Source organism: Seriola lalandi, unplaced genomic scaffold (genome assembly GCF_002814215.2).
Source record: "Seriola lalandi dorsalis isolate HSWRI2012SDOR001 ecotype SW California unplaced genomic scaffold, Sedor1 jcf7180002054570, whole genome shotgun sequence".
NCBI lineage: Eukaryota > Metazoa > Chordata > Actinopteri > Carangiformes > Carangidae > Seriola > Seriola lalandi.
Genome location: NW_019525123.1, coordinates 272,446 through 287,018, shown reverse-complemented (window position 1 = coordinate 287,018; position 14,573 = coordinate 272,446). Strand labels below are relative to the sequence as shown.

The 14,573-nt window shown below is 42.5% G+C and overlaps 1 protein-coding gene across 8 annotated transcripts in view; it reads left to right on the top strand.

The window, feature by feature from the left end:
* The window catches only part of atp8a2 (ATPase phospholipid transporting 8A2), a 50,160-nt gene that overhangs the window by 26,475 nt on the left and 9,112 nt on the right, over positions 1 to 14,573 (top strand). For all 8 annotated transcript variants that reach the window (XM_023417057.2, XM_023417056.2, XM_087176780.1 and 5 more), the window contains 8 exons: positions 3,541 to 3,713; positions 9,195 to 9,378; positions 10,472 to 10,582; positions 12,252 to 12,326; positions 12,808 to 12,930; positions 13,503 to 13,581; positions 13,834 to 13,895; positions 14,447 to 14,503. In XM_023417057.2, the coding sequence (XP_023272825.1) occupies positions 3,541 to 3,713; positions 9,195 to 9,378; positions 10,472 to 10,582; positions 12,252 to 12,326; positions 12,808 to 12,930; positions 13,503 to 13,581; positions 13,834 to 13,895; positions 14,447 to 14,503 (864 nt within the window). The remainder of the gene's footprint in view (positions 1 to 3,540; positions 3,714 to 9,194; positions 9,379 to 10,471; positions 10,583 to 12,251; positions 12,327 to 12,807; positions 12,931 to 13,502; positions 13,582 to 13,833; positions 13,896 to 14,446; positions 14,504 to 14,573) is intronic.

Below are 14,573 nucleotides of genomic sequence, written 5' to 3'. Positions count from 1 at the left end.
CCCCCTTTCTTTGTACCTTTTCTCATTTATCTTGCTTAGTCCTTTTTTGTATATTTTATCCTCTGTCTCTGTACATTTGTTATCGTGGTTCTAGCGATTGAGGTCTCTTTGATTGCAGAGGGTGGCCTGGAATGGATCAACATTTGGCTTCCCCCATCCTTACTGCGCTCATTCATACATATATTTATAGTGTGTGTGTGTGTGTGTGTGTGTGTGTTTGTTTGTTCTTATGCATTTTATGGCAAAGTATGCAATGAGAGAGGGTGACCTGTGATATCTCAAACTGCCTCCATGCCCTGCCCATTCTGTGATCCAAATATAAACCAGATAAAATTCCATGCAGAGGGGCCTGTGAACATGGTTTACAAAGCGTGTGTGTCTGTGCGTGTTAGAGTTTCTGCCCTCTTTGAGGTCAGATGCACATGAAAAATAAACATTTATTTTGGAAGTGAAAAAAATGCTTGCTAACGAGATCTTGTCATAATCAAACCGGTGCAATCAAAGAATTAAGCAACGTCTCCAAAAATAGCAGGTAATTTAGTGTGAGAAAGAGGGAAACTACATAGTCATGCATTTTTCTTTGGTCTGATATTTGTTCTCTTTGAGAAAGTGCTAACAGATCGTGGACCCTTGTGAGCTGTTTCTTTTCATGTTAAGACAACGGCCTTTTTTTTTTCCAGAAGAATACAGTTAGGTCTGGACTTGCTGTATTTAGTGGGCGTCTGACTGTTAGCTTTAGGAGCTAACTAGTGTTTGTACCTTAGTTACCTTTTTAATCTTCTATAGCTCCCTGCAGACTTAGCCTGGTTATTATCCCGGGTTATCTTCGCCACTGCTAAAGCTTTTACTGGACCTGCTGTGACAAGTCACTGTGGCGTATTAGCACCTCAGTGCTAAGCTGGTGAATGTTTGCATTCACGTGGGGGTTGATCCATGTATCTGACTCGCTTTCTGTGCTTTTATGACCCGATCAATACGCAGCTCGATATTATAATGAATATGAGAGAGCTAACCGCTGAACCATCGTTAAATTTCTCGAAACAAATTGAAATGTAGATGTAGAATTTCCAACTGTCCCTGAAAGCTCCAGCTCACATCATGTCGGGAAGAGCTTCACAGCATCAAACCCCATATAGAAAGTTGTACAAGACTTCAAGGATCAAACATGTGTCACAAACATACACCACAAACATGTGTCATGTACATTGTTTTTATACAGTCATTTTTCACTTATGTGCTGTTTACTCTGCATGATGCAGCTGAGGCTTTTTGTGTCCATTCCTCTGTGACAGGGTGAGGACAAGCAGGGAAAAAAAGATTTTGTCAGATTCTTATCTCTCACACATGCACCACATGTGTACACACACACACACACACACAACCCTTGTTCACTTTCATGCAAACAGACACACGCACATACATGCATACACGTGTTTTACCCCTCTATAAAAACACATGCACTTCTCTCACACACACATACACACACATAGCCCCTTTGAGTTTCACAACTCTGACAACCTGTAATCTCCTTTAATCCTTTCATTATGTTTTTGTTTTCCTTTGCCCTGTTTGGGGGAAAAAGGTGAATGCAAACAGGAATTCCGGCATACAAAGGAAAACACACAGCCTCAGGCTGAGAAAACAAGAGCAGGGAATTTTTGGGAAGAGGAGGGATACTTATGTGTAGAGGGAACACGTGTGCATCGCTATTTGGCAAGAAGAAGAGGGGCTGCATTGTTGATGTGATTGTATTACATACGTGTATATGTAAGTGCGGTTGTGTGTGTGGACTGTGTTATCTCTTACACATGCTGATTGTTTGACAGGGGGGTCATCTCTCTGGAGGTCACTGGACTCCCTCTGGTCTCATGGCTGCCAATAACCCACCGAGAGAGACTATGTAGATTCTTAACGGCGCCAAATTTTCAAATGTTTGTGCACTTTTTCATCTTCAGTTTAGTCTTGTGTAGCTGATTGCTGTGTGTTTGGTTGAAATTTCCATGTTTCCACAAACAATTCATGTTATTTGGCATTTCATTCCACGTTATCCCTTATTTATTATGTGTATAAGCTGATTTCCACATGCACAACTAACAAATCTGTCCCCAGGTAGAGAATAAGTGAGCTGTTTGCGACAGCACTGGCTAATGCTTGATGGATAAAACATTCTTGTTCCATCTGTTTGGTGGTGGAGTGATTCTTAATGGCTTTTACCTTAATTCATCTAATGTTCTTCTTAATGTACAGAGCTCTTCGTAAACAATAAGTCAGAGCCGGAGCTATTGAGTAGAAAATAGGTGTTAATTGGCCTGACCTGTTCTGACATTAATAATTGAAATCTGACAATTGATTCTTGTTGTTTCTTGTATTTGTTATTGATCAAGAACGGCCGAACAACTGTGTGTGAACAACTAATGGATCGCTAAAGGCAAGGTCGACACATATGTTGTAATTAGACTACATTTATGCTCTGTAACATTGGGATGCCATGGAAATCATAATTTAAGTCTGTGTGTGTGTGTCTGTGTGTGTGTGTGCGCGTGTGTGCGTGTGTGTGTGTCTGTGTGTCTGTGTGGGCCTGGTAGCTTGTAGCGTGCCTGCTCCTCCACATGGAATTCATTACATCTCAGTGGGATGTTTATTTTCTCTATTAATCCCTGTTCCTCTATTATCAAGAGCTCCATCAAAACTGCCCCAAACTGCTGCCCTTCAGGCGAGCTGGCATTCACACAAACACACACACTCCCACACATTTACACTTTGCTTTCGTAAATGAACGATGCACGAGCCTCGATATCAGTCCAGTCTGTGATTATCGTTCTCTCTCTCTTTTGCCATTTTTCTACGCGCTGTGATGTGTTGCTGCTTTGTGAAGGAAAGATTTAAGATTTGATTTCACGGTTGAACATGCCTTCAGGACGTCGTAGCATCAACGTGTTGTGATAATCTCTACAACAACTGTGAGGTTTATATTGCCATTCTTAATTGTTTAGCACACACAGAAGCAAATTCTTTCCCCAGATGAAAGGAGCCTGTTCAACCAGGAGCATGTGTCTTCCATTTACTGCCAGTGGTTTTGACCTTTCAACAAATTGGTCTGCGTGTTTTGATTTGTGTGATTTGTATTTTCACCACTTTAGAGGCCACAATATCCTCAGAAAAACATATAACCTGAACATGTGGTCACTTGTAAAGAGCCGCTGCCAGATCGCATAAGAAAAAGAGTCACTTTCAGGGTGAGATTTAGATTTATAGATTAGATTAGGATTTAAGATGGTTCGAGGTTTGCTTTTCACTGGTAGCCAACAGCATCTCATCAAACATGCTTATAATGTGTTTGTGTGCTGTCTTGAAATAACAGTAACAAACAGACTCTATCTGCAACATCTTTTTTTCTTTTTTCTTTTTTTTTTAAACTAAACTGTAAACTCTCTAACTAGTCTTGGAAGTTGAGGGGGAAAAGAGCACATCTGTCCAATCTTCCTTACTACAAACGGGTTTAAGAAAAACTCATGTCTCTTTGTCTTTGTCTCCCGGTAGGCTACTCGTGCCACGCTGACTGCTCACTGTTCGTCGCTGGGTGACTCTCTAAGGAAGGAAAATGAGCTGGCGCTCATCATCGACGGTCAGACCCTGAAATATGCGCTGTCCTTCGAGCTCCGCCAGGCCTTCCTCGACTTGGCATTGTCTTGCAAGGCTGTCATCTGCTGCCGGTAGGGAGGACTCATTCAGTACACATACACATACAAAAGCACACTTTGGATTTATTACAGTGTATCTGCACTGGACTAGAAAGCTTGGAAAAGTATCGAATTCTGAGTTGACAAAGCACAAAAAAAAAAAATTAATTTGATGCTTTACTTTATTAGCTTTATTAGCGTTCATCTTTTTATTGATATTTCAGCTTTCAATGAGCTTATGTTTGGAAGACATTAATGAAAATTTATCCTTGGTGCAGTAAATGGAATCATTCAACAAAAAGGAAATGACAATTTGTCTTGGTCATTTTTGATGAAATTTCATGCTGTTGAAACGGAGCGTGGAAAAATAGGGCAAATTAAATCAGCGCCCGGTGCCCGTAAAAGGATCATGAAAGCAGAAAATCCTACGTAAACGCACACGAACTTCATAAAAAAGGTCAAAGTTTACGTCTTGTGACCAAAAAAAACTGAAACTAATCAGTCTGCAAGAAGTCTAGACAAAGTCTGGAATTTAAATCTATCAGGAGGATGAGCTCTCAGAAACATTTTTTACAGATACACAGCATCATTGTGCCGTTGTGGGAAAACCCCTATTTCCAAAGAAAAAGGGGAGACGTTGTCTACTGAAATTTGCAAGCTCCCAAACGCATTTTAATTCAATGTTTTGACCTGCAGTGTCTTTTTTAGGTAAAACCCTGTTAGCTAGATTTTGTCCTGCACCTGTTTTTGCTGTACAGACGCATTAGGCAACATCTATGACATGAATCTCGTTAAATGCCAAAACACATAAGTCTAGCTTGAGTGTTGGCAGGAGAAGGTTTCATAGGTTTTTTTTTTTCATAAAGTACGCAACTGAAAGAAAAACGATGAGAAAAAAATTCAATTAATCTCACCGCAGACAGATTTTTCTCACTCTGTTGTGTACGTGGTAGAGAGAGAGAGAGAGAGTGTGTGTTAGTGTGTGTCAATGCACAGGCCTGCATACCTACATGTGCATGTGTTTGTAAAGGTTGTCGGTTGCCCACGGTCAGCAAATGAATGAGGATGATAAAAGGCTGCACAGCAGGAGTAATGTAATACAATCAGCTGCATGGAAATGTCAAAGTCATGACTCACTTACTGCTGGTACACCAGGAATGGGTACCAGTGCGCACACACACACACACACAGACACACACACACACACACACACACACACACTCACACACACACACACACACACAGGCATTGCCATTATACATTTCCATTGATACAAAGTGCACTCTGTTCATACAATGTTTACTGCATGTTCCCTTTTTTGGTCATGTTCCACTCAGCACCAGCTGTGATGTTTTAATAAAAGAGTTTCCACTCGTCTTTTGTGTGCGTGTGCGTGTGCATGTGTGTGTGTATGTGTGTACAGCCAGGAGGGAAGTAATTGACTCTCTTGCATATCCAGCCCATATCCGGACTCAGGTCTCACAGGCCTTGCAAACAGCCTCCAGGTTTCTTTCCTCCTATCCTTCACTCCATCCCTCTCTCCGTGCACCCTTTTCCCTCCATTTCTCTATCTCTCCTTTCCTTAGCTGGGGCTCGGTATCAAAGATCAATTCTTTTTTTCTTGCAGACCAAAACATGCCAGCAGAACAGAAGTACTGAAAGTTGGCATCAAATATCTGCGGTGTTCCGATCGATAGTTGAGAACGTGTACAAACTTCAGGTTCTCGAGTGCAGCGGAGCAGGATGATGTGGAGTTTTTAAAAAAAGCCCTTGTTAGTTACAAAGCTTGTTCATCAGGGTTCATTTATCAAAACTTCACATACTTCTGCTCCTTTACATGTGAGTGTCTCAAATTTGCTCTGTTGCACGTTTGAAGGTTTCAGCTGTTTTCCTGCATCAGCACCAACATTTGTTTGTTGAGTGTATCCCATGATTTACCTGCTGAGCAGCCCGTTTTAGATCATGTTTTATTTTTTTATTTTTTGTACAGCCTTTATTTAACATTTATCTAAATTTATTAAATATGTAGACAAAAATGTCTTTAAAGGAAATAGAAAAAAGCTGACAGGACTCTGGTAGATATTTGTATTTTGTGCTGTAAATCAGGGGTTCTTGACCTTTTTAATACAAAGCAATGTCCCATTGTGAGTTACATTTATGAGGTATGAAAGAGATGACCTTCTCAGAATATTTAATTCATTAAAATTTTAGAGGCCTCATGAGATGAATTTACGGAGGAGTTTGAAAAAAAAAAAAAAAGAAGTAGATCACAGAAAGGTTTCCTTGTAGTGGAATTAGTTTTGTATTGGTTCTTTCCCCAGTAATCATCTCGCAGTGCCTTAGGTTTATCCTGCAACCCCTTGGGAGGTCCCGATCCCCCTGCTGGGAACCAATTCTGTAGGTGACTCCTGTAATGAGTGTGTTTGTGCATCTGGGGCACTGAACTGTTGATAAGGTGCCTGTGCATAATGAGCTATAGCTTCGACTTTTAAGCATAGAGGTGTCTCTGAGATAAGGTCTCATCTGCCGTATGTACGCAATGGTTCACAGTTTGGGAATATGTGCGTGCGTGCGTATGTGTGTGTGTGTGTGTGTGTGTGTGTCTGTCTGTCTGTCTCAGGGGCGTGTGGAGCGCACTCGTACGCATGGGTTGCCGACTTCACTGTGCGTTTGTTTATAGGAGGACTTAGCGGCTGCTTATTTTCTGCTCAGTTCCACCGTGAAGAGCACCGGGAGCCTTTCATCTCTCCAATGCCACTTTACAAAATCCCAGACACTGTTAGCAGTGTTTAGAGGAAAGGTAGAGCGAGACAGAGAGAGGGAGAGCGAGAGATAAAGAGAGATTTGCGATCAGACGCACTCGCACTCACTTCAGACGCAGAAACGGGGAAAAACAAAGAGCAGAGGTTGATCCCATCCTTCAGCAACGACTTCAGAGGCCAAGACTCTGTCTGAGGTTTTCCCCTGGAAATATCTTGTGGTGTGTGTGTGTGTTTGTACATGTGTGTACATTTGTGTGTTTTTGCACACGCAAATGTATGAATGCTAACCAGACCACCCAGCTCTGTGAGTCCAGCTTGACCGGGACATGATCCTACTTACATATTCATAGAAGATAAACCATCTTTATGACCTGCGGGCTCCAGCTCCAGCCAGAGGTGTGTGTGTTTGTGTTTGTGTGTGTGTGTGTGTGTGTGTGTGTGTGTGTGTGTGTGTGTGTGCGCGTGCGTGAGCGTGTGGAGCAGTCATACATCTGCTCATAATTTCATTTTGTCATATCTTCATCAAAGCATCCAGTTGTATTCTGTTTGCATGTGATGGCTCATGCGGCTGCACATAATTTAATTTTGTAATATCATTATCAGAGCATTGACAAACATGGTGGAGTGGATTGAGTGCTAGAGCTGTACCTGACACACACACACACACACACACACACACACACGTACACACACATACACAAACAGTCATTGTGAAAGTGACTCCTCCTCCTTCTAGGAGCTGTTTGAAGTATCAGCCACACTTTAAGTGGATAGTTCAGCTTTGGCACTCAGATTACTATCACCTAATACATCACTGAGGCTCAGGTAATCACTATAATCAGAGAAATGTAATATAAATATTTAATATCTGGATTTGGGTTAATCTCCATAAATGTGGAGGCACATTGTTGCATATCTACTTACTGCTACTGTTAAAGCTACAGTGGCTGACTTTGAAGATTAAAATCCATTTCCTTCTGTTCCTTCCTGTAAATGTACCGTAAATCATAATAAAAACATTTTCCACTAACAGTTTGGGTCACTCATACTGTACGTAAAGCCACTACAGTTGCGAGTCCGGTACTGTGGGAAATATAACTTCCTTTGTTGTACAAGTTTAATCCCAGTTCCAGTATCAGTTTTCTCCCATGTCTCCTCCTTTTGTAGATGTATTTGTTTTCACTGTACAGGTTTGAAGGTAATAAAGGCGAGACTCACTTGAAGCTGCGTGCATGTGAATGGTGAGCTAGCAGCAGGAACGCCTCCTCATCCAAAGCATGTTTTGAAAACAGAGATGAAGACAAATTCAATCTTAGTCCCTGAGTCCAGAATGTAGTATTTAAGAATGTAACCACTGTGTGTGGTGGGATTTTTCTCACACAACTTCCTCTTAAGATCGCTGCCAGTTAAACATGATTGTTCCTTGATATATGTTTCTTAAAAAAGAGCCGTTATCTAATACAACAATACAAATAAACAGCTAGTATTCAAATGCATGTGGAAAGCAGGATCGTGTAAATGTAAATTTGGCACCAAAACGAAACCCCTCTCACTTATGTTACTGCTGCACAAGATTAACAATGTGATCTAATCAAATACTCCACAATAGCTACTACATGGAGCTTGTTACTGTTTCCAAGGTGAAGAATGAACTTGCAGTCTCATTAATTGAGCCACCATGGACGAGAAGTCCTGAAAGTACTCTGACGACATGGAAATGTTTCACAGAATGTTTCATTTAGACGAGATGAAATGGAGAAAATAGTTTTTCATAAATGTCTCGGTCTTTAAATTAGCGTTTTCAAATCACACGTGAATTTAAATATGTATGAAATTACCAAAAGCATGCAAAATTAACAGGGTGGTCGGCACCCCTCATTTATTTCCAGCTCACACCAATCAAAAGATTTCAACGTTTCTTTGAATGACAGATGGAAGAAGAGATAAAAAAAAAAACTGATGGGGGAAAACGCATCCAAACCTCTTCCGTAAAAAACAGATACAGGAGAGGGAATGGCGTGGGATGAAGGCTGCCATTTCACAGATGCAACACATGACTCCGTAAAGTGAAAAGATATCCGTAGTACTTAAGCAAACGCAGCAGAACACCATCACCATCACCTCTCAGCGGCCCTGAGGGGACGCGCCTGTAATCGAGCCTCCCTGGGTCCTCCATTGTCAGCGGAGAGACGGAACCGGTTATAGACAGAGGATCAGTGATACAGGTCAAGAGGGTGGAGTACCGCTGGAAGCTCCCCGAACACACACACACACACACACACGCACAAACACACTCTGAGGCACACTAAGAGGTACGCAGGCATGCAGACACACATCATATATAAACACATCAAACGTGAGCTCTGCAGAGTCTTATTAGCAGAACAGTGAATCATTGTTTCCTAATACCTAGTGAAGAGCAGTAAACAGAGCCGTGCCAGCCTCTCATCCATCTCTTTCTTTTTTCCCTTTCAACTGTTTCCCATTATTAGTTTCCCAGACTTTATTCTTTCTTTCCTAATGGCTGTTTTTTTTCCCCCTTCTCTAAATTTATTTCATTTTCTTTCTTTCTTTCTTTCTTTCTTTCTTTCTTTCTTTCTTTCTTTCTTTCTCACAGTGGTCTATAATTTTCCCCTGTCTCCACCTCTGCCCCCCCGCTCTCCACCCTCAACCCCCTTAAAACGGGGACAGCTGTATGCGTTTAATATGAACCAACCATCTCTTATCTATCTCTTCTCGCTTTGTTCTTCAGGGTGTCTCCGCTGCAGAAGTCGGAGATCGTGGATATGGTGAAGAAACACGTGAAAGCCATCACGCTGGCGATAGGTGACGGTGCGAATGACGTGGGCATGATACAGACGGCTCATGTCGGAGTGGGGATCAGCGGCAACGAGGGCATGCAGGCCACCAACTCCTCCGACTACTCCATAGCACAGGTGGGGAGCGGACACGGCACGGAGACGCCATTCACGTGTGGTTAGGGTCGTACAGATATGTTACAGGCTTTTACATGAACAGAGATAATGGGACACATGGTCGGGTGCCCACCCTTGCTGAAGTGTCTTTAGGCAAGACACTGAATCCTTACCTGCTCGCTGCTCGGTCGATCCTGACCTTTGACCTCACTTTGGGGGGGGGGCTGAAAGGAGAATTTTACTCACGGGGGTCACTCAAGTATCATGTTGTCAGTGCAAACGCACAGCTCTTCACAAGTGATAATAATCTTAGTCTAGAAGAAAGTCTACAAACTAATACATATTTTTAATCTGCTCTTTTGGCAAGGTAAGAAAATCAATTTGTTTGTATCGATTTTGTTACTTTTCCAGAAACATTTGTCACTTAACAGAGGAATCCTTTGTAGCAGTTTATGCTGCTTCATGCGTGATTTATTTTTTTTCCAAGAAAAATTGCGCCATTGTAAACATTTTTAATTGAAATTAATTGACCAATTTCATAGTTTATCAGCTAATCATTAAACTAATTTTATTAATTCAGTTGTTAAAATCATTATACTCATTTATCAGTGAAAGATGCCAAACTTTATCTGGTTTTAGCTTCTCAAATGTGACGGGTTTTTCTCTGTTTTATATCATTTTTAATTGAGTGTCTTTGGGTCTTTCACGGTTGGTCGGACAAAACAAGCAAGACTTCTTGCTATTTGCTGATATTTTATAGACTGAACAAGTAAAAATAGTTGACCTATTTATCAACAACTAAAATAAGCTCACAGTGACAACTCAATGGGGATGTGAACAGGGTGAAATGCAATCAGAGGCTTCTCCTAACTTCAGAGGAGTCTTGACTTTTCTGTGTCTGTCTCTCACACAAATGCGTTCTGTCACTTTCACTGTTGAGTTGTTTATCACATACAGCCCCTGGGCATCTTGCACAACTTACCTTTATCAGTGAGCCTCCCCTTCGCTCATCTCTCCTCTGCCTCTGACATTCTTGACATCCGTTCTGTTCTCTTTCATGTCTCTAATTATTACTTTTTAATCTCTATTTTTCCTCTCTGTCTCTGATTGGCAGTTCTCCTACCTAGAGAAGCTCCTATTGGTCCATGGGGCGTGGAGCTACAACCGTGTCACCAAGTGCATCCTCTACTGTTTCTATAAGAATGTGGTCCTCTACATTATAGAGGTAAGAGCCTTGCCACCACACCCTCTCTGTTTTACACACACACACGCGCTTACACACACACACGGTTACATTAACAGAGACGTTTTGCAGCTGTTTGCCGACATGGCTGACAGTGATGGACGAGGTGCCCTTCTGGTGTCTGCTTTCTGTCTCTTTTGCACACACACACACATACACACACAAACACACACACGCAGACAAAGCAGGCGACCCTTGGAGCCAAGGTCTCGTCACTGCTGATCTAAACACACATTTTTTCTGTTCGTGTGTGTGTGTGTGTGTGTGTGTGTGTGTGTGTGTGTGTGTGTGATGAAGGGGCAGACCACAGCCTTGGCCCGCCTGTTATGATGGGTATTTGTCAGCTGTGCTGTGTGCCCCCCCCCCATCACCCTCTGTCTGACATTAAGGATGCCAGCAGGTGCAGGTCCTCATGGGAGCCGCAGCCTGTAGCCCACTGTCCCCCTCACACCATCACTCTGTGTGTTTGTGTGTGTGTGTGTGTGTGTGTGTGTGTGTGTGTGTGTTTCCATGATTATCTCACATGATTGGCTCCCTGCAGGGCGCTCTAGGCCAAAGGTTAGAGACTGTCCCTGTCCACTTAGTGGAGACAGAATAAGGGGGATGGGGGTGTGTGTGAGTGTTTTTTTGTGTATCTGACCTCACCCTTAGGCTGTATGCTCCACTGTATGCCCCAGGAATGCCACAACTCCCACCAGTGGCCCCAAACATTTTGTCTATCTGCCCCTCAGATCAGCGTGTCTGTGTCTGCTCCATAACTCTGTGTGTGTGTGTGTTTGTGTGTCTGTCTGAGCAAGGCGTTAATGAAGGTTTCCCCTGGGCCAGAGACACATTTAGGCACTGTGTTTCAGTAAATTAACTTCTATAAAGTCAGACAGTGGTTTCAGAGCCAGCCACAACTTGCGTGAGGAATGCTTTTAAAACTTTATGCCAGATGGCTAAATGGAGCCACAGGAAGTGCAGCTACTATACAAGCATGTTTTTTATAAAAAAAAAATAAAAAAAAAAATCAATGTAAAAATAAACATCACTGCCAAGTTGGAATAACTTTTGTGAAACTAATTTATGTGTCAGACAGATAGTCAGCTAGATTGAGCATTTTCCAAAACTAGGAGCACAATTGTAAACGCTGCTGCTTTCGGATGCACAGGTGATATTTGCTTCTTCTATAAGGGGGGGGGGGGGTTTCCCTGATGGGGTTGGAATGAATTGCCCATTAGCCTTTTATGTGTTTGGCCATCGTTGTTGAAAGGAAATCTGAAAGCCTTTGCTCAGTTTGTGCTGGACTGTCTTTCGTTTTTAAGCTCTCACTATAGCTCACGTGGTCAGCACCTCGCTGTGTCCACTTCCTCAAAGTTAAAAAAAAATGGTTGTTACTGCCTATCAGATTCCACAATCCTACCTGATTAAGATAAATTGATCAAAACTATTGAATAAAGAAAACGGTGCGCAGGATTTCCCGTCTCATACGTAATTCCCTGTGCGCTGTCTCAAGTTTCTACCGGTTAATTTTTTCCTTGTCTGATGTGAACAGAGGCGTATATTTGGCCAATTCTCCCCTGCTGTTTCCACTATCAGTACCTCCCTAAGGCAGCTTTACCCTCCACTATTGTTCCTCTCATCCCCTCTCATCCCTCTCTTTGTGTCCCAGCTCTGGTTTGCCTTTGTGAACGGGTTCTCCGGCCAGATCCTTTTTGAGCGCTGGTGTATAGGCCTCTACAACGTGGTGAGTATCCACCCTCACTCTCAAACTGTCCCACTCGTTCGCTCTTTTTCATTTATTCGTTCCCTCTCTCAGCCACCCCCACCCTCTTCTTGTGATACTTAGTTGATGTTAATTGTCCTCTCTTGCTTTCCGCCTATCTCTCCATCAATGTCACTCTACTTTCTCTTCCTGTCGCTGCTCTTTCTACATGCCAGAGACATTCGTATGCATATGTGTGTGTGTGTGTGTGTGTGTGTGTGTGTGTGTGTGTGTGTGTGTGTGTGTGTGTGTGTGAGAGAGAGCGTGTTGCTATGTGTTTTGGTGACTGCTGTGTGTACTTAAATGTCTGACTGCAGAAGCCTTCAGGCTCCATTTTTAAAACATTATTTGAATTCCCTTTAGTGTGATTGTCCAGCTACTTGAAGCGTCCGTGTATATGTCTCAACACAGCTCTGTCGTTAAGTGCATTAATGGTTGAATATGTCTCTTGTGTGTGATCCAGATATTTACTGCGCTGCCTCCGTTCACTTTGGGAATATTTGACCGGCCATGCAGCCAGCAGAACATGCTCAGATTCCCGCAGCTCTACCGAATCACCCAGAATGCCGAGGGCTTCAACACCAAGGTATACGCGCACGCACCGACGGTCTGCGTTCACATACGCACACGAACAAACTACGTGCTGCATCTGAAATCAAAGATAAATCTGCCACTTTTTTTGCACTCATGCGTTTATCTCGTCACACCTTGCGGCGAGTGATGCCTGCTGTTTGTTTGAGACGCCAGCGTAAACAAGTGTGGCATGGAGACTGGGATGTTTCCATGGCAACCCCTAATGAGATTCATAGGGCCAGAATAAGGAAGTCTTTCATTTTAGAGGGTACACCAGCAACCCAGCCCACTGTGTGTGTGTGTGTGTGTGTGTGTGTGTGTGTGTGTGTGTGTGTGTGTGTGTGTGTGTGTGTACAGTACAGTACAGCAGTTGCACTTTTGATGGCAAGAACACAGTGGAAGTTGTGTGTTACTGTGAGGAATTGCTGTTTTTGTATGTTTGTATGTGTGTGGGGGCATAAATGTGCTTTGGCATTACTTTGCACTGACATGTTTCTCCTCTTTTCTCCTCTCTCTTTCTGTCCATCTTTCTCTCTCTTTCTGTCTCTCTCTTTCTCTCTCTCTCTCTCTGTCTTTGTCTTTCAGGTGTTTTGGGGACATTGTATCAACGCACTGATTCATTCTATTATCCTCTTTTGGTTTCCACTCAAAATGTTAGAGCACGGTAAGTGACGTGCCGGAGTAATTCCTTGACATTCCCATTCCTTGTGTATATTGTGTATATTGTATTTATTAGTGTATATTTGGTGTATTTTTGATGTATATTTCCATAGATGTTTATTCTATAGATGTTTATTTTTCTGCTGTGGTAAATGAATTTCCCAGTTGTGGGATTAATAAAGTTAATCTAATCTAATCTAATAACTGTGGATGGTAACACTTTGTCATGAGGCGTCTGCGTGCGTGTTCCCCACAGACTCTCCCTTCCAGAACGGCCAGGGAAATGACTACCTGTTTGTGGGAAATATGGTCTACACAGTAAGTATCTTACTTCTTATTTACTATGTGTGTTTCTGTTTGTATTACGTTTTTTTTATGTCTGTGTCTTTTGGCATACAGATGTGTTCATATTTTTGCATCTGCACAGTATTTGTGTACACACCAGCGCTGTGCAGCTTCCTCGGACTCATTATGAGTCTCCAGTCACTCTGGTCTCGTCTAGCCAGTCCGTCTCCTCGCCTCCCCGTCCATCTTTTTCTCTCTGTTCACATCTCCATCTCCCGGTCTCGCTATCATTTTACTCCCTGCAGTCTCATGTGAATGTCAGCAGTGTTTATTTGTTGTATTATGTGTGTGTGTGTAGACTACAGGGGGCTGTGGGGGTCCTGAGTAATTTTAGCAGACATTGCTGAGTTTACTGCAAAACATTAATGTTTATTATCTGCACTGTCGCCACTGAACTAATCCGGTTTCTCTGTGTTTTTTTTGTTTTTTTGTTTTTTTTTTAATTTGCCCTCCCTCTCCCCTGTGTGTGTGTGTGTGTGTGTGTGTGTGTGTGTGTGTGTGTGTGTGTGTGTGTGTGTGTGTAGTATGTGGTAGTTACAGTGTGTCTGAAAGCTGGAATGGAGACCACCGCGTGGACCAGGGTAGGAACATTAACACACTCTAATACGCCACACCACATGCACTGTATTTTACTCAGCCGTTGATAAATAA